Below are 17,807 nucleotides of genomic sequence, written 5' to 3' on the forward strand. Positions count from 1 at the left end.
TCATCATTGCCTCATCATTTCCAGTGTAGATCAAATCATCAACGTACAAACTAATGATCAAATATTTACCTTCTTTGTTGACTTTGGTAAACAAAGTCTGCTCGCTTGCATCCTTTTCAAAGCCCATCTTCTTGAAGTAGGAATCTATCCTGCTAAACCATGCTCTTGGTGCCTGCTTAAGACCATACAAAGCTTTGTGAAGTTTGTAAACTTTCCTTTCTGCATTCTCTACTTCATATCCTCGCGGCTGCTCAACGTAAACTTCTTCTAGCAACTCTCCTTGGAGAAAAGCTGATTTCACGTCTAACTGATAGACAATCCAACCTCTCTGAGCTGCAAGAGCGAGTATCATTCTTACAGTATCCATGCGAGCTACAGGAGCATACACTTCTTCGTAATCAATTCCATGTTCCTGAGTATACCCCTTAGCAACCAGGCGAGCTTTATACTTCTCAACCTCTCCATATTGATTCAGCTTAGTTTTGTAGACCCATTTGACTCCTATGCTCTTAGCTCCTCTCGGTAAATCAGTTAGCACCCACGTCCCATTCTTCTCAATTGAACTTATCTCAGAATCCATCGCTTGTCTCCAGTTTTCACTTCTTACAGCATCTTCAAAACTGACGGGATCCAAACCAGAAAATAGAGCCAGCAGATCCGAGCCAGCAAAGAGTGCAAACAGAGCTGATTGATCTTGTTCCTCTTCATCTTCTTCTTCACTTCTCATCACATAATCACTCATCCATGCTGGTGCTTTTCTTACTCGAACTGTTGCAGTGGAACTTTCAGGATTATCTGAGCTTATAGCAGGTTGATGGTGAACAATAGGAGACACATTAGAGGGACCATCTGCGTTGGCATCTGCATCAGCGTCTGTATCAACATCTACATCAGTAAGCTCTTCACCCAACTCTTCTTCAGATTCTTTCTTGTCTCCCCATTCCAAATCAAGCTTGATTTGTTGCTCATAACTTGCATCCCAATTCCATTGTTTGTCTTCCTCAAAAACAACATCTCTACTAACAACAATCTTCTTAGATACAGGATCATAGAGCCTATATCCTTTTGATTCTGCACTAATTCCAAATAAAACACAACTGCGACTCTTATCTTCAAGTTTTGTTCGTCGAGCATCAGGTACATGAGCATGTGTTACACATCCAAACACTCTCAAGTGTTCCACTGAAGGCTTTACTCCACTCCAAGCCTCCTCTGGTGTCATGTCTTTCACTGAATTTGTTGGAGATCGATTGAGAATGTAGAATGCCCAATTCACTGCTTCAGGCCAGAAATTCTTTGGAACATTTTTCTCCACCAGCAGACTTCTCACCATATTCATCACGGTTCTGTTTTTCCTCTCCGCAACGCCATTTTGCTGTGGCGTATAAGCTGTCGTCAACTGTCTCTTGATTCCATTATCTCTACAATAATCATTGAATTCACTAGATGTAAATTCTCCACCACGATCAGTTCTCAAGCATTTAATAGACAGACTAGTTTCTTTCTCCACACTACTTTTAAATTGCTTGAAGAGGGCAAATGCATCAGCTTTATAAACCAGAAAGTGTACCCAAGCCTTCCTACTAAAATCATCAATGAAGCAGATGAGGTACCTTTTTCCTCCGTTAGATGTTGGTGAGATTGGACCACAAATATCAGCATGAATTAGCTCCAATCTTTCAGAAGCTCTCCACATGGCTTTCTTTGGAATAACCTCTCTATGTTGTTTTCCTTTCAAGCAATCTGTGCACACAATATCTGTCTCAACGAAGCTTGGCAGCCCTCTCACCATCTCTTTGTTTTTCAGAGTCTTCAGTCCTGTGTAGCTGAGATGTCCATATCTTCGATGCCAGAGCTGAGGTAGGTCATGAGTGTATGTTTTGAGGCACATCTCCTGCTTGCTTGGCTGCTTGTTTGAGAGCAAAGTAAACATTCTGTTGGATGTCATTTGGCACTGAATGATAAGACCCTTCGTTGGATGATAAATCTTGCATTGATTAGACTGCAATAACACAGCCAGCCCTTTCTCTTGGAGTTGTCCAATGCTGAGAAGATTGTTCTTCAGATCTGGTACGTAGAAGACATCGTGGATCAAATGACTAACTCCTTGATAGGACAATCTAACACTTCCTTTTCCCACCACATTCATCTGCATATGATTGCCCAACCTGACTGTTCTCATGACTCCCCCTTCTAGCTCGCTGAACAAAGATGAATCACCACACATGTGATTGCTACATCCGGAGTCAAGAAACCATACATGGTTTTCGCTTTGCTCAGTTGACTCGATATAAGCCATAAGCAGCATCTCTTCGGTTTCTTCTACTTCTGCATAATTCACTTGCCTCGCTGATTTTGGACACTCATACTGATAATGTCCCAGTTGATGGCAGTTGTAACACTCAACAGTTGCTTTGTTGTAGGACTGGCGTCCTCTTCCTCTACCTCTTCCTCCTCTGAAAGCATCATTTCTTCCTCTTCCTCTTCCTCTTCCTCCATAGCCTTCATCTGTTGATACTGCAAGTGCATGCTCTTCATCTCCTTCCTTCTTGAATTTTTGTTCATGTACAAGAAGTGAACTTTGCAGAGCATCAACAGATAGAGCATCAATGTCCTTAGCCTCTTCAATGGAACAAACAATGTAGTTCCATTTGTCAGTAAGAGTCCTCAAGATTTTCTCAACAATCTTGACATCCGCCATCTCTTCTCCAAAATTCCTCATATCGTTTGCAACCACCATTACTCGACCAAAGTAATCATCAATGGATTCACCTTGCTTCATCGCCAAGATCTCGAAGTCTCTGCGCAGACGGTTGAGTTGGGCTCTCTGAACTCGAACATTCCCTTGACACTTCATCTTCATGGAATCCCAAAGCTGCTTGGATGTCGCCTTTTGAGTGATTGTCTTCAGAATTGTTCTGTCCAATGATTGAAACAGATAATTCTTGGCCTTTAAATCCTTCAGCTTCATATCTTCCAATGTTTTCTCCTGTGTTGCAGTCAACACCTCGTCAGGACCAGGTTGTGAAAAACCAGATTCCACAACCGTCCAGTATTCCTTGGATCGCAGCAGATTCTCCATGACCATACTCCAGTGATCATAATCGCCATCGAATTTTGGAATTGCAGGTTGAGAAAAACCACCACCGTTTCCCTCTGATCCCATTCTCTCTCTCTCTCTCTGTTTTCTAGAACTCACTTTCTCTCTCTGTTTTCTAGAACTCACTTCTCTCGTTTCTTGAATTATTCACTCTGATACCAGATGTTAAATTCAAAGAACGAATTCTGGAAAAACTAACTTCATTGAACAAATAGCAATGGCTTATATAGCCTTAGAGGAAACGGAAAAGCAAAGTGGCAAACGTGGTCTATCGTGACCGCATTTGACTGAAACAAATAACACCAAATAACTAAGTGCCCTGAACATTCGGACATAAACTTAAACTGCTAACAAACTTAATCTTATCAAATATTAGAAAAGAAAAAAAAAATTGGGACGCTCGATTTTTGTTTCTTTCTCTCTCTCTCTTGCGATCGAAGTCCCAGAAACGATCAAGAAAGAAAATTTGGAATCGAAGGATCTGGAGATGTGTAGCGGAGGCGATTGACTCGGCGGAGGTCGATCTGGAGATGAATTTGGAGTCGATTCAATCGGAACAGAAGCATCTCTGTTGAATCAATTAGAATCAGAGGGTAAGTTTGATTAATAAAGAGATTGAATCATTGTACTTTTCGAAATTATTGGCGAGTTACGCGGATGATGAGTTTGATTTGGCCATAAAATCAAACTTTTTTTGTTTTTTTTTTCAGGGATGGTAAAGAGTTTTCACCCACCATTGGCTTCTTTGTTGATGTTGCTCCTTCTCAGGTTTGGAATCTGTCTAGCCTCATTTGTTTATCTTTTGGTCTCAAATTCATGTTTACCTGAAATGGAGATTGCCTACTTACTCGGACTTGTAAAGCATTCATGTTCTCTATGGTGGGGTTAAGAGGTTTTCGCTTGTGTTTGTAGTTATCTCTAGGGATTGTTATTTACATTGAGATCCTTTTTTTTGCAGAAATGATTTAGTCATGTTCTTGTCTGTATTTGATATTCTCTAACTAGCAGCACCATGGAACTGTATAAACGGATCATTGATGCGGTTCACCATTTGTTGTTGATTATACAAGGTTATTGTGCGCCAATGGAATTAGCAAGACGAGTGGTTAGCCAAAGTATCTAAAGAAGAGGTATGTCATTTTCATAACATAGTGCAATAATGTTGTTTATACGTTGGTCAGCGATCTGCATCATTGTGTGAAATTTTGTAGTATCAAGAAATATATTCAAATCTGTTCTGCGAAACTTGAACAGAAACAAATCATGTTGTAGTAGCACTAGTAGTAGTAAGGTTGATAATGAGTGCTGGGTTATTTATTTTCGTTCCTCTCCCTATGTTGTCAGGAAGAGAGATATTCTCAAGCAGTCAGGTCTTTGGAGTTTGACAAGCATCTTGGCCTGGAATGTATATTGGTAGCACCGGATCTCTCGTGGTATGCACCATCTGGTAAATGCCTTTTTGTTTGAACTTTTCTTGGTCGTGATTGGCTCATATCATCTGGCTATATCCTTCTCAATATTTGAATGCATGACTGTTTAATTTGGAATCTAGTAGAGGTTATTGATCTTGTATGTGGCATGTTAGCTTTGATAACTTTATGTTTTTTGTTCTGTCATAGCTTTGATAACCTTGGGTTAAGTATTAATGATTGAGACTTTAGTATTTTGTTCTGTTATAGAGATCACTGATGCGTTTTTTGTTCTGTTTTCATGATTATGTAGATGGAAAGACTGATTACAGGAGAAGGATCCGTATTATCAACCAAGACATGAACAAGTACAATAAAGCGAGTACCGTTTTGTTGTCCGGTTTACCAACAAAGACAAGAACAAGTACAATACATCAGGTTGCTGGTGAGGACAATACATCAAGGTTTTTAGTTCTATATCTTTATTTTAGTTAAGCATGTCATGTTTGGAGCAAATCAGTATTAAAATTAATCATTCTCTCCATTTATAAATTGCACTTCTGTTGTAATATGTATTAATGCTTTTATTATGTTTTGTATGTTTGAAAATTAATTAAAATGTAATATTTTTTAATTTTATAAAATCTTAAATGTTTACACATTTATACCACTTCTATTCTATTTAAAATTTTTAAATTTAAGAAAACAATATTTTAGAGACCCAAAATAAGAACCTACCAATGGAAGAGAAAATGTTATCTAAAAGATTATGGGTTCTTACATACACAATTAATTCATAAAAAAATTTAAACAGTGTTTAACAACCCCTTCCTATAAACCCACCGATATTGTTGCTCTTACATTGTTCGAGATGATGGATTTCAAATTACCAGGGGAATCCATGCAGACTTGTGTACTCTTCTTATGTTCCAAGTTTGGTGCAACTGCAAGTTTAGTCCTTTTCATTTTCACTTGCTTTTTCTCAAGTGTAATGTTTTGAACTTTAAAGTTCCATTTTGAAATCTTGGTTCAGTTTGAAGATCTTTTTATATTGAAGGTATCATCATCCTTGTTTGCCTTCCAGAGTAAGTTTTTTATTGGCCTGCCACTAATATGTAATATATCATCATTGCTATTTCATTGTCAAAGAGTCGAAAGGAAAATAGGATTAACCATAACCTTTAATTATGTAACAACTCTAATAAGTCAAACAAGTACAACTAAAGGTTCTTGGTCTCTTCATATCATAAGTTCATGACGTTACAAGCCTAAACTACATGTAAAACTACAAACTAGCACCGGTTAAAGCGAAAGCCTGAAACCAACAACAAAAGCAAAAATCCAGGTTTGAGCACTATATATACAGAAGAAAGTTACAGTTCTCAGGGTATGCAGATGCAAGTTCCAGTTCTCATGGCATTGCGGATGCTTTGAAGTCAACGGTTAGACTGCAGACTGACATCAAGAACACAACTGCAACTACCGCCGCCCTAAGAAGCCCAGCGTAAGAACATTTCAGGGGCATAATCCTTTTAAACACAAAACCGGTTTTGTTCTTTGTTCTCATTAGCTTTCCGCAGCCTTTCTTCACAGTTTCTCCAACTGTGTCCTCAGCCTGCGTACCATTAAGATATTAATGTCACAGTTCGATTCCAATTTGCTACGTGAAACCAAGAAATAGAGTAATTCATGAGAAGGTGGATGTTATTCTCACCTCTCTCTTCGAGTCAATCCCATTAAGGTTAGTTTGCAGACGCAGCCTTCTTGGGCCATTTCCCTGCGCTATATACTCATTGGTGCAACCTGAGAGCTGTGCCTGCCGACTCCTAATCTGGATCCCCGTTACTGAAACATCATTGCTCATGCCAACTGCTGAGCCATGCTGATAAGCTGGCGCAATCTGCAATCAAGTACATTAAATAAGAGCTAATTATGGTATCAGTTTTCTTAATGAATTCTAAGAAAATGATACAATATTATGAGTTTGAGGAAACTTCATGTACCTGATCTGGTGTTGCGGCATCAAAGCCACTCTGCAAAACATAATTGTGCTTCTCTGGATCCTCGTCTGGGCTCTGAAGAATCGAATCAAGAAAATCGGATATATATGTATCTACTTCATTTGTACCATACTGAGTCTGAACTTGGAAGTTGTTGGTCTCATTCCCTGAAAAATTACTTGAGCCAGGCTGAAATGTGGATCCACCAAGCTCGCATTGGAATTGAGAGTGTAATGGGGAGAAGAGCTTGCAATCCAGGGACTCCAATTCCGGATACCAATCAAAATCTACAAGCTGCATGTCAAAACAAAAAAAGTATTTAGTTTTCAAACCGACACAAAGACAAACATCTAAGAAAAAAAACAACTAAGAAAATGTCTTCACCTCGGCAGTTGTAGCCTCATCACAAGCGTCACTATGAGAATCGCCAGAGATTACAAGAGAAGACTCTGCAATGTCATAAGGCTTCACGTCTTCGGTTTTAGTGACCTCAGATACTTCAACAGTTGGAGACGAGACAGCAGGTTCAGCTTCATCCGACTTGGAATCTTCTTCTGCTAAATTCAGTTCTTGTTTCTTGAACAACTTGCATACCACAAACGGACTCTGCATATATCAACACAAATCACAATGATCAAGATTCCATAGCTAAATCAGTTTTCTAAATGGTTACACATCTACAAAGAGTGCATTATTAATTTACCTGGCCAGGATTAGTACCGCTAAGATCATTCTCCGTGGCACGATACTCATGAATAACCCAATTGGTTCTTGTTCCTTTAGGAGCACGACCAGCGTGGAAAACAAGAGTTCTCTTCACACCGATAATCTTAGTCTTACCGTTTTTTATCTTCCGGTCTTTCCCTGTCGCCTTCCAGTAACCTGCCACAGTTGCCCTGTTCTGTCTACTTCCGTTAGGATACTTCCGGTCCAATGGACAGAAGAAGAGCCACTCTGAGTCTTTTGTCTTGATCACAGAAAAATCTAAAAACAAACAAACAACAAAATCACATCTTTTTAATCAAATCTCAAACTCATATGATGGGATTAAAAGTCCTAAAGTTACTGACTTTATCAAAAAAAACATCGAAACTAATCCAAGATTTCGTAAAGTTACAACATTTCTAAGAAGAAGAAGAAGAAGAAGAAGAAGAAGAAGGGGTTACCAGGTAAATCCCAAGGCTCCCATTTGCAAATATCGATCTCACGGATAGCTTTGACGTCGCCATCGTGGCCGTTGATCTTTTTACGGAGATAGTAACGGATCAGCTCCTCGTCAGTTGGACGGAATCTTAATCCAACTGGTAATGAATCCATTGATAGAACTTCAAGATTCTGATTCATTGAATCGGCTTTTTTTTTGTTTTGAACGAATCGAACACAAAAATTGAAGATTCTCAGATTCTACGAATCAGAATTATTATTTATATATGTATCTCAGATACGATTCGAAGGTATCACGAAGAAGAAGAAGATAACAATACAAAATTATCAGAAAACAAAAACCCTAAAACTCGAATCGGTGATTTTGGTAAAGTGAAGAAGAAGAAGATGTGAACTTTGATTTTTTCTTGTGAAGAAATTATAAAGAGAGAGGTGATGGTGATAACAGCGCGTGGAGAGGTTTAGTGTGTTACACGCGCTATACCAAGTACGTTACGCGTTTTAGTGGTGTTGATGTACGATTTTGCCCTTTTAGGACTTTGGGATATTAAAGCAAGAGGAAGGGGTAAAGTTGAGAAAATGATGCCATGCTTTAAAAGAAAACAAAATGTCATAGAACAAATGAGATAATGACATGTGGATGAAGCGGGAAAGGAAGCTTCGTTCGGTGCATGTCACTTTGTTGTGACTTGTGAGTTCTGTGGGAAGTTTCGCTTTTCTTGACCTTTTTTGGAAATGTCTTTTTATATTTATTTCTCTGAGCATTTTGGGTTTTTTTTTATTTGGATTTTGAATGTTTCTCGTTTGCTCGAACTCGTAAACACGATCATGGAGCACACTATCCTACGTCTCCTACGTTAATAGTTTTTTTTTCGTGCATTGTCCCAGATTCTAATGCATATGTTATATGTACGATTTGCAGACTATTTTATTCATTCCATGAACAGGAAAAAAATTGCCATTTAACTGTCTGTGAGATACAGTTTTAGATGTGTTATTTTTTCTACATGTTATTTTCTATATGTACATCTTAAAGTTATTAACGAGTTGATGAATTTTACCAAAATTGTTAAACTGGACACGTTTTTGAATAGTATATATTAATTTGAGAGTCACATTTTTTTTCTTGTTAAAACGTTATAAGTCACATTATTGTTATTTACTTAAGTTTTATATTCTTCACTGTCATTTACTTAATTAATTAGCTCCATTCTTAACGTATTACAAACACAAACAAGATAAAGAAAAAAGAAAGAAAGGTTCCTCACTCGACAAAAAAAAAAAGGGTTCCATAATGTAAGTCGATATGAAACGTAATTCGGCAAAACTATGTTATAGCAAAAAAAAAAAAAAAAGCTGCATTATAAATAACTCTAGAGTGACATATGACAAAAGCTTCATTTCTCATTTTCATATTCCATCGTGACATATGACAAAATAATATTTTCTTTCCGATTTACTAGAATCAAAGAAACCCGAATTAATATTTTGCGCAGTAGTATATATTTCTGATTTCTCCGTCGAATTATTATTATTAGGACCGAGTCGATCGACCGACTAAAAATAGAGCACAAGAGATGAGAGGTCCACGAAACTTCCATACTTTTGACCATACCAATGAAGCATTTTAAACACAGAAATCTCTAAATTTACGCTTACCTCTCCGCACAACTCTAATATAAGTATATACCCGATCTGTAAATAACTCTATTCTTAGCCATTTGAATTATTCAACACACCACAGATACACAAGAAAATTATACCAGAGGCTCTCCATAAAATTCGGAATCATGCATCTTCACATCTATATAACCCTGATCATGTTCACTTCATTTTCTCAATCCTCGGGTCAACAATAATAAACCGAAGAGAAAAATAAAACTCCACAGCCTACACCCAACCAAAAATCACAAAAACAATAAAAAAAATATATAATAATGGGTGGCTGTGCGAGTAGACCCAAGGAATCAGACATGAACAACAACGAAGAAGGCTCTGTTCCTAAGCCTGTCTCTGAAACCGTAGTAGCCAAGGTAAATCTAGGTTTTAAATATGAAAAATTTAGGTTTTTGTCACAGAACTGGTTTAACAAATTATGATCTTTTGGTATGTTGATACAGGAGAACAACACAGAAAGCGGTGAGAAACAGAACCAGACAGAGACTGAAACCACCGAAACAACTTCCGTCGAAGCTAAGGAGACATCTGAGGTCGAGCCGACCAAGGAAACAACTCATGCTTCTGAACCAGAGGTTGCAGCCGTGGAAGAGTCTTCCTCTGCAGGTGAAGCAGCAGCACCTGAGAAAGTGGAGAACGTAGCGGCCGCAACAGAAAAGGTCGATGAGGTTGTGGTAGCTGCACCAGAAAAGGTTGAGGTTGAGGCGGAAGCCGTGAAAACTGTTGAGGCTGAACCAGTAAAGGAGGAGAGTAAACAAGAAGAGAAAGAAGCTGTTGTCACCGCTTAATGATATGATTAAATTTGTGAAAGATATTTGAATGTCATTGTTGTATGTCACCTTGATTTGATTTGTTACTACCAGATTGGTTTGGCTTTGTGTGTTCTTTGTATTTCACAATGATTCTTCTTTAATTCAATTAAATATAAATCAGTTTTGCTAAATGAAATTTGCTAACCAACGTTTCTTAAGTCGATATGCCCATCTGCTATCGTGTGTGAATTAAGATCTCTGCTTAATGTTTCTGATCTGAAACATATAATTCAACACATTGAAAGATGCAAAATCCCTGGAGACTAAATCTAGCTGTGCAAGTCCTGCTCCTTCCTTGTACAGTTGACGTGATCAGCAGTGTAAAAGAAAACTAACTAAAATTCTTACAATTTGACGTCAAAGAAAAGAATTAAAAAATGTTTGAAAAAAAAAAAAGAAAAGAATTAAAAAATCTAAATGATCAATAAGATTTCAATTTAATGTAAATGCAAACGTAAAAAGCCCAATAAATTATCAGCCCATAAAATCCTAACTACCCATATAAAAAAAGGTTAGAATACTCCTTAAAAAAAAAAAAAAAAAATTAGAATACGCAAAGAGTTGGCGATGGGAAACCCTAACCCTATGATGAGAGTTAGCACAATCCCAAGGGAAGGGAGATGGGAAGAAAAACACTCCCAGAGACGATGTTGGTGGAGGTAATTGCTAGATTACCATTGAAAAGCATCGCCAGATTCAAATCAGTGTGTAAAACATTGAAATCGGTAATAGAATCGGCGTATTTCCGTAGTCTGTTTGTCTCGTTGCACCGAAAGTACTCCTTGTCCTCTTGGTCGCTCATGCTCGATCCGGAGTATTCTAATTCCATCATAGAAGTTATTGGCTTTACAAAATGTGAGACATGGGGTCTTCCCAAATCCATAGTTTCTTATATTGTGCCTTTTCGACCGTGTCCGAATCTCTCTACAAAGGATTGCTTCTGGGCAGGTTCCTCCAATGGATTGATTTGGCTTAGTCTCTACCGTGGCTACACTGAGGACATGCTTGGCAATTGTATATGCTTCGTGGGTAATCCAGCTTTACAACAATGGGTTGAAATCCCTCCGTATCCAGATCTAACAAGCTATCCATATAGGCCAATTGGTTTGGTAACGCGTGTTGAAAACGGCGTTGTTTCAAGCTTTAAAGTGATTAGGGCTATCTCTAATTATACTGAACGTGACAGGGGTATGTATGTATGGAGAGTGTGTGTTTATGCCTCTGAGACAGGGCTATGGACTTTCAAAAGACTTCTCTCCTCTAGTCCCGTGTCGCACTTTACGAATTATACTCCATTAAATCTCGATGGGATGCTTTATATGTGGAAGCAAGATGTAGATCCTACTGAACCTAGAGTCCTTGTAGCTTATGACTTCTATGCTCCTGACACCGATGATGATGAGTGCCGGGTTATACCTCTCCCTGTCCCATATGATGAGGATCGATGTTAAGAGATGTTTGACTACTTCACGAGGAGATGTTATCTGCATTGAAATACTACATCGAAGACTGAAGATTTGGAGACTGAATCTTAACAAGTTAGAGGATGATGAATGGTGGGGACTGTTGACACCCGAAATCAACATGGCCTTTGTCGGATTAGATTTCAAATGTTGCCCAATGGCAATGAATCCGTTTGATTCTGATATCGTCTATCTATGGAGTCGACAACACTCTTGTTTGGTATCTGGTAACTTGCGTACACAGGAGTTTATAGTTCACCAAGATTCAAAGAATTGGACAAGTGATGAAGGTTGTTGCCGCATAGACACTTCTGGTTTTGAGGTTTTTATGAAGTATATAGAACACCATTATCGTCGCAATAATGCAACTTGGATCGTTATGTTACCTCAGTTTGTCCTCCCACGGTGGATGAGTTCAGTACCCATTCCTCCAAATTGAAGACCATCCTTTTAACTCATTTTCTTCTATTGCTGCTATATGCAAAAACGTGTTTACGTATTTTTTGGTGGGTGAGGTTAATTTAGTAGTATGGATGGATTCAGTAATTCACGTAATCACGTCCTTCTTACCGTTACCTTTGCCGTTACTTTTTCTTCTATAAATAAAATATCCAATAGTTAATTACTACTATCAAATACCATTTCCTGCCCACGCCTAACAAATAGGGACATTTATTATGCAAATATACGAGTTGATATAATTAATAGTTACTCGACACGTGAATTTATCTATTCACCGCCCAGAAAAGACAGAAGAAAATGAATCTGTAAATGTTTTTAATATAGATGAGGTTGGTTGGTCCTAAGTGGAATCGTTTGTTTTTGAAGTAACGGAGTTTGTTTGATTCTATAAATAGTTTTAAGTATGACCAATTCATCGTCTTCCTCCTTCACAAACCTTTTTCTCCAAGCAAAAATATTATTATTGTTATTCAGTCCTGAGTCAAAAAAATTAGGGTTGGTGATTTTGCTGCTTCTGATCAGGTCTGTTTCCTGTCTCTCTATGGACATTTCATTACTTCTTCTTTACGGATCTCATATAATGCGATTTATGTGCTGTTGATTAATTCTGCTTGATTAAAAATTTTGTGCCTGATTAGGAAAATTATCATAATAGTTAATCGATTTCGTATTATTAAGGATACACGTACATTTACGTAGCATATGTGATTTTGAGCTTATCTAATACGAATTTGATTATCAATTACAGATATTAATCGTTTCATTCTGTTTTTTTTTTTTTTCTTTTTTTGTGGGTTATGTAGAGTGTGAAGACGGTTTGAGAAGTGAAGTGCAATGGAGGTATTTGGAAAATCTTCAGTGGTTGGTTCAGCGGCCAATGTTATTTACTTGTCTGCTATACTTGGTATCGATGGACCCGATCCGTGTCACAAGTGTGATTGGAAATGCGAGAATGAGAATGTTTGTGGGAATATGTACCGTTGCAAACTAACTGGGTTGAGTCACGTCTGTGACAAGAACTGCAACCAAAGGATTTTGTATGATAACCATAACTCTTTGTGCCGAGCTAGTGGCAGGATATTCCAGCTCTCTTCCGATGAGGAGCAGGCGGTTAGAGGAGTCCGGAGGAAGCTTGATGATGAGAGTCAGCCCTCTGAAAGCTGCGTTAAGCGTCTTCGGCGTGATGTCCAGTTTCTTTCTTCTCCTTTCGAGAGGTCTTTTGCTGCTGTGAGCCCAATCTGCAGTCAAGCTGGAGATGGAATGGAGATGAACTAGATCTTTGTTGGTCTTTTGCTTATCTTTATCTCACCTAGAATAACACTTACTTTTTTTTTTCTTGATCTCAAGTACGCAATAAGAGATGATATTCATATGCTCTTCCAGAGAGACTAGGCTTAGCTCCTCTGTCTGAAGAAGTACTTTTAAATCTGAAGTTGTCTTTTCTTTCAAATCCAACATCTATAATATAGGACAGTCTTCTGTGCTTTTTCACTCTGCTACAATGTACATTTCTTCAACTCTTGAGAAGTCTGTCCACTTTCTGATTGATCTTTGACATATTCTTTACCACTCCGAATAAAGTGTTGTTCTTCTGTATCAAATGCAGGTTAGAGAATGAACCGAGCTACCAAATCTCAGATTCTCCAAGTCCCAATCATCATTAGAATCAAAATAGCAAAGTCTATTACTCTATTTCCCAAAAGTCAGCATCAAGATCCAAACCTAGTACCTTGATAATCTTTATGGCGAATCATGCATCATCAATCTTATCTATAGATGAAGCTTAGTGGTCTTTGGTTATAGTAAAATCACTAAGCCCCATCTACTGAAACAATATAGAGACGACACAGGTTTCACAACTCACAAAGTAATGGAGGAATTGAGCATTTTCAGAAATCAGAACTGAGTTAAAAAAAAAGTAGCAAAGACAATAAATGGGCCTGATAAGGCCCAAAAAATTGTATATAACCCAATGGGAGAGATGAGAAGGAGGGAGATAAGACGAGAAGCAGAGAACCGAAAGCAAAAAAACAAAAACACTCCAGAATTCACAACAGAAACGAAACGAGAGAAAATAGATATGGGGGTAGGCGGCGGTGGAGGAGTTGGAGGAGATCAGAATCAGAGGAGAAGCGGCGGAGAAATGATGGCGATGGCGAGTATGTTCAACGATCAGCAGAATCCAATTCAGCAGTTCCAGGTTAAATTCAAAGAAGTAGAAACCGGTTTCAAGACTTGGTTATCCAAACAATCAATACCAGTGGAAGCCGCCGTCGTCTCAATCATGAGCGGTGTCCAAGGAGCTTTCATTGGTGGACTCATGGGAACACTCTCTCCTGAAATGCCTCAGGCTGGCGGCGTTGACCCTCAAGCCATAGCTCCTTCCATGAAACAAGCTCAGGTTTTAATACTATAAACCCTTATATCCCCCATCTTTCAAAATAAAGTTAATGTTGTAATTGAGGTATGAGAGAATTGGGATCTGTGAATGAATCTGTAGGCACTTGTGGGTGGACCTTGGGTCCAAGCTCGTAATTTTGCTGCCATTACTGGTGTTAATGCTGGAATTGCTTCAGTCATGAAGCGGATTAGAGGCAAAGAGGATATTGAATCTGCGTAAGTTTCAATTCCTGTGAGCTGCTTCATTCACTAATATTGTAATCTCTTTGTATTAGATGTCTTGATAAGGTTTTGTAATTTGGGATTAGTCTTGAGAGTTTGGTTATCATTGAGAATGAAGAGTAATGATTTTAATTTTGCAGCGTAGTGGCAGCATTAGGATCTGGATTTGCTTACTCTTTGGTGAGCCAAGGCTTGCAAGGACAACCTATGAACGCAATCACCACCGCAGCTGGTTTTGCTGTTTTCCAAGGGATTTTTTTTAAGGCAAGTTATCAAATTTTGAGACTTGACACCAATGCTACTCATGAAACCATATATTTTTAAGCATTTTGCTCTTAACCCTGTTTTTACCTTCTCTGTCTTCAGTTGGGAGAAAGATTCTCTAAACCGAGCGTTGAAGACCCGTTTTACACACGAGGAAGAACTATGCTTGTGCAGCTTGGTCTAGAAAAATACGAGAAGAACTTCAAGAAAGGACTTCTAACAGATCCCACATTGCCATTGCTCACTGATAGGTATGTATATATATTTAAATATCCCCTTCAAGCTTTTTGTTTATGATAGCAACTACTACTAAAGTTGGTGAATTTTGTATCCAGCGCGCTAAGAGATGTGAGCATACCACCAGGGCCAAGGCTTATGATTCTAGACCATATCCAGAGGTTCGAAACCGATTTATCTCCTATTCCATCGATCAAATATACGAATCTGTAAACTTCTTGAATTTGATCGAGCTATCATTGTCTGTTGTCTGGAGTACAGGGACCCGGAGTTGAAGAGCAAACGAAAGTAGTAACTGAGGCTTTTGTTTAAGATGGTTGGTCATCGCCAGAATCTATCAAAACACAAATGTAATGTCTTTTAACTTTTTAGATGCTCATGCTAGGAAGAAGAACTCTTGTTGGATTCTTCGTCTACTACTAGCAATGTTTGATTCTCTTTTAAATTTTAAAATACTCTCGTCATAAATCGAAATGGATTGTAGGTTCAGAATATTGAAAAAATGAGATATGATCTGTATGAGAATAAGATGATTAATATATAGTTGAATGGGCTGTAAGATTGATATCATATTTTTTAGTTTCGTACAAGTTTACTCGCCAATCATCAAAAAAAGGCATTGGATAAACACTTGTTAAAAATATAGTTTGATGCTCTTTCTACCTAATTTATGTTGCTGTTGTGAAGCTCTCATTTACTTTTAATTATTTTATCGTTGATCAAAAAAAGTCTCTTTGCTTAGAACAATCAATAAGCGTGACCAAGAAAGAAGAAACTCTGTAACACGTCTCTGTCATTGTCGTCACTGAAGTTACATGAATACAAATCGTGACTTGTTATAATGCGTTTCTATTATGAAGGAAAATATTAATTTCGTGGATCAAAATATCTTCTCATCTCTGTAATCATAAACGTTACATGAATAAACAATATTGCCTTGTTTTAATGCGGTCTTTTTATCAAGAAAAATCTATAATTTCAATTTCCCCCATAAAAAAAGTTGTTACTATGGGTTCATTACATTTCGTTTATGAGGTTTATAACTTTATATGATCAAAAATTGTAAGCATTTTATGCAAAAATTCTTTACATTTCGTTTTTAACATTAAACTAAATGGAAAATACATAATGATATCCATCAAGCTATGAATTTGTAACAACGACTTCAAGGGAGGAAGAAGAGAGACGAGAGATTTGGTCCATGAGAAAGAGAATACGAGACTGATAGTCACGCGCCTGATCTAAAGACTCGACCTCAAGCTCCGCTAATTGCGAGCAGAGTCTCTCCTCCGCCTCTTCCGCTACCACAGTCCGCCGCCACAGCTGAACCATCTGTTTCTTCATCTCCTCCATTTCTCTCTCTAACTCTCCGTTCCTCCTCCGTAGCTCCTCAACCTCTTCCACCGCCACCGTCGCATAATTTCCACCTTTCCCCATTAAATTGAATAGTTTTTTGTTTTTTTTTGTTTTGTGGTTTAAAGAATAAAAGTGTTTTCTGTGGTGTTTGCTGTTTCTGTGTTAAACTGTTATCTCTCTCTCTCTCTTGTGAAGATCCTTTTAATAGCCAATTTTTTGTTTTGGTCTTTGGAATTGTAAAGTGTCCAGGTTCAATGTATCTCTTGTTCTGTTATTTTTCTTCATTATTTATTTTGTCGACAGCATTTGTCTGTCTTTTCTTCTGTGTTAGAAAAGTAACAACACGTGGTGCATAACATGCAATGACTATTACAATTATTAGTATTATTTTGAAGACTTGTATTTGTAATTGCACGGAACATGTATTTACGATCACTCGATTTTTTTTCGCAACTGTTTAGGATTTTTTTTTTTTTTTTTTTTTTGTTCAGGATATTTTGTGACCACTCTCTTTCGAATCTCGATTTTTCTTTTTGAACTTTAAAATAGAAATTAGATACCGTTATCAGAAAGTACGTAATTTAGATATGAATTACGGTTATGATTGTTAGATGTTATATACCATCTGGAGGTAATTTAAATATTGTTCTCATTGTTACTGTCTCTAAAACGGTTATGATTCCTCTTCCCACGCTCCACCATTGTTGACTGTTTTTGCAATTCACAAAGAAACCTGAAACGCAACACACACAAAAAGAACCAGAATTTTGATTAGAGAGAAAGAATCATCAAGAACAGAAGCAATGTATTGTAGAAGAGATTGATAGGGTTAGGTTACAAATCAGAGAGAAACCCTAAAAAAAAAACTAAAATTTGAGAATTGTGTAGTAAGAAAAAACTGAAAGTATCGATTTTTTATGATTCAATTTGAAAATTTTGTCAACTGTAATCAGACAAGAAATCATCGAGTCAAGCCAAGAACATACAAGTTGTACGGAGATTCTCAGAGAACTTGAATGAATGAACAGAGAGGCCGGTCGGAAGAGAAGAACCCTTCTTTTTCTAATTGAGAGAGAGAGAGAGAAGGATTTGTGATTTGTCTGTTGCAGAAGAGAGAAGAGAGAAGAGAGAGAAGACGGCGAGGGGTTATGATTCCTCTTAGTGGCGAGCCTCTTAGTGTAAACACACAAAATTAGAAAAATATTTTTATATAAAAACCAATTAATCAAATATACATAGAT

The 17,807-nt window shown here is 37.7% G+C and overlaps 5 protein-coding genes, 2 long non-coding RNA genes and 1 pseudogene across 9 annotated transcripts; 5 read left to right on the plus strand and 3 right to left on the minus strand.

Annotated features, from left to right (window-relative positions):
- The first annotated feature begins 3,553 nt into the window (after positions 1–3,553).
- On the plus strand, positions 3,554–5,170 carry LOC104711466 (uncharacterized). Of its 3 annotated transcripts, none has more exons than XR_015566297.1 (5): positions 3,554–3,693; positions 3,811–3,868; positions 4,059–4,230; positions 4,445–4,547; positions 4,823–5,170. It is a non-coding gene; the product is annotated as an uncharacterized LOC104711466 (long non-coding RNA). The 3 variants fall into 3 exon arrangements; XR_755301.3 differs by having other exon boundaries at positions 4,171–4,230; XR_015566296.1 differs by having other exon boundaries at positions 4,171–4,230; positions 4,445–4,533.
- Positions 5,171–5,672: 502 nt separating this feature from the next.
- LOC104711467 (NAC domain-containing protein 62) lies at positions 5,673–8,240 on the minus strand. Its single transcript, XM_010428166.2, has 6 exons — positions 7,676–8,240; positions 7,213–7,493; positions 6,894–7,115; positions 6,513–6,803; positions 6,224–6,409; positions 5,673–6,124 (listed from the first exon to the last, which is right to left on the minus strand). The coding sequence occupies exons 1-6, from the start codon at positions 7,851–7,853 to the stop codon at positions 5,921–5,923; spliced, it is 1,362 nt and encodes a 453-aa protein (XP_010426468.1). The 5' UTR covers positions 7,854–8,240; the 3' UTR covers positions 5,673–5,920.
- Positions 8,241–9,439: 1,199 nt separating this feature from the next.
- Positions 9,440–10,293, plus strand: LOC104711468 (uncharacterized). Its single transcript, XM_010428167.2, has 2 exons — positions 9,440–9,706; positions 9,794–10,293. Exons 1-2 carry the CDS (start codon positions 9,611–9,613, stop codon positions 10,136–10,138), a joined length of 441 nt encoding a protein of 146 aa, XP_010426469.1. The 5' UTR covers positions 9,440–9,610; the 3' UTR covers positions 10,139–10,293.
- A 439-nt stretch (positions 10,294–10,732) lies between these two features.
- Positions 10,733–12,138, plus strand: LOC109126583 (F-box protein At1g49990 pseudogene; annotated as a pseudogene).
- A 248-nt stretch (positions 12,139–12,386) lies between these two features.
- On the plus strand, positions 12,387–13,643 carry LOC104711469 (uncharacterized). Its single transcript, XM_010428168.2, has 2 exons — positions 12,387–12,609; positions 12,891–13,643. Exon 2 carries the CDS (start codon positions 12,922–12,924, stop codon positions 13,360–13,362), a length of 441 nt encoding a protein of 146 aa, XP_010426470.2. The 5' UTR covers positions 12,387–12,609; positions 12,891–12,921; the 3' UTR covers positions 13,363–13,643.
- A 325-nt stretch (positions 13,644–13,968) lies between these two features.
- LOC104711470 (chloroplastic import inner membrane translocase subunit HP30-1) lies at positions 13,969–15,780 on the plus strand. The gene is made up of 6 exons (XM_010428169.3): positions 13,969–14,488; positions 14,588–14,703; positions 14,850–14,973; positions 15,076–15,224; positions 15,309–15,371; positions 15,472–15,780. Exons 1-6 carry the CDS (start codon positions 14,060–14,062, stop codon positions 15,500–15,502), a joined length of 912 nt encoding a protein of 303 aa, XP_010426471.2. The 5' UTR covers positions 13,969–14,059; the 3' UTR covers positions 15,503–15,780.
- A 480-nt stretch (positions 15,781–16,260) lies between these two features.
- LOC104711472 (protein RESPONSE TO LOW SULFUR 3) lies at positions 16,261–16,753 on the minus strand. Its single transcript, XM_010428170.3, has one exon. It carries the CDS (start codon positions 16,645–16,647, stop codon positions 16,354–16,356), a length of 294 nt encoding a protein of 97 aa, XP_010426472.2. The 5' UTR covers positions 16,648–16,753; the 3' UTR covers positions 16,261–16,353.
- A 375-nt stretch (positions 16,754–17,128) lies between these two features.
- LOC147938816 (uncharacterized) lies at positions 17,129–17,718 on the minus strand. The gene is made up of 2 exons (XR_015565698.1): positions 17,553–17,718; positions 17,129–17,299 (listed from the first exon to the last, which is right to left on the minus strand). It is a non-coding gene; the product is annotated as an uncharacterized LOC147938816 (long non-coding RNA).
- Positions 17,719–17,807: the final 89 nt, after the last annotated feature.

Source organism: Camelina sativa, chromosome 9 (assembly GCF_030686135.1).
Source record: "Camelina sativa cultivar CO46 ecotype springtype chromosome 9, ASM3068613v1".
NCBI lineage: Eukaryota > Viridiplantae > Streptophyta > Magnoliopsida > Brassicales > Brassicaceae > Camelina > Camelina sativa.

Coding starts and splice junctions, on each gene's coding strand:
- LOC104711472 (XM_010428170.3), bottom strand. CDS start 16,647: ATGGGGAAAGGTGGAAATTATGCGACGGTGGCGGTGGAAGAGGTTGAG.
- LOC104711467 (XM_010428166.2), bottom strand. CDS start 7,853: ATGAATCAGAATCTTGAAGTTCTATCAATGGATTCATTACCAGTTGGA. Junction 7,494..7,675: donor GGAGCCTTGGGATTTACCTG/GTAACCCCTTCT, acceptor GTTTGTTTTTAG/ATTTTTCTGTGATCAAGACA. Junction 6,804..6,893: donor ATGAGGCTACAACTGCCGAG/GTGAAGACATTT, acceptor TTTGACATGCAG/CTTGTAGATTTTGATTGGTA.
- LOC104711469 (XM_010428168.2), top strand. CDS start 12,922: ATGGAGGTATTTGGAAAATCTTCAGTGGTTGGTTCAGCGGCCAATGTT.
- LOC104711468 (XM_010428167.2), top strand. CDS start 9,611: ATGGGTGGCTGTGCGAGTAGACCCAAGGAATCAGACATGAACAACAAC. Junction 9,707..9,793: donor CTGAAACCGTAGTAGCCAAG/GTAAATCTAGGT, acceptor ATGTTGATACAG/GAGAACAACACAGAAAGCGG.
- LOC104711470 (XM_010428169.3), top strand. CDS start 14,060: ATGGGAGAGATGAGAAGGAGGGAGATAAGACGAGAAGCAGAGAACCGA. Junction 14,974..15,075: donor TCCAAGGGATTTTTTTTAAG/GCAAGTTATCAA, acceptor CTCTGTCTTCAG/TTGGGAGAAAGATTCTCTAA. Junction 15,225..15,308: donor TTGCCATTGCTCACTGATAG/GTATGTATATAT, acceptor TTTTGTATCCAG/CGCGCTAAGAGATGTGAGCA.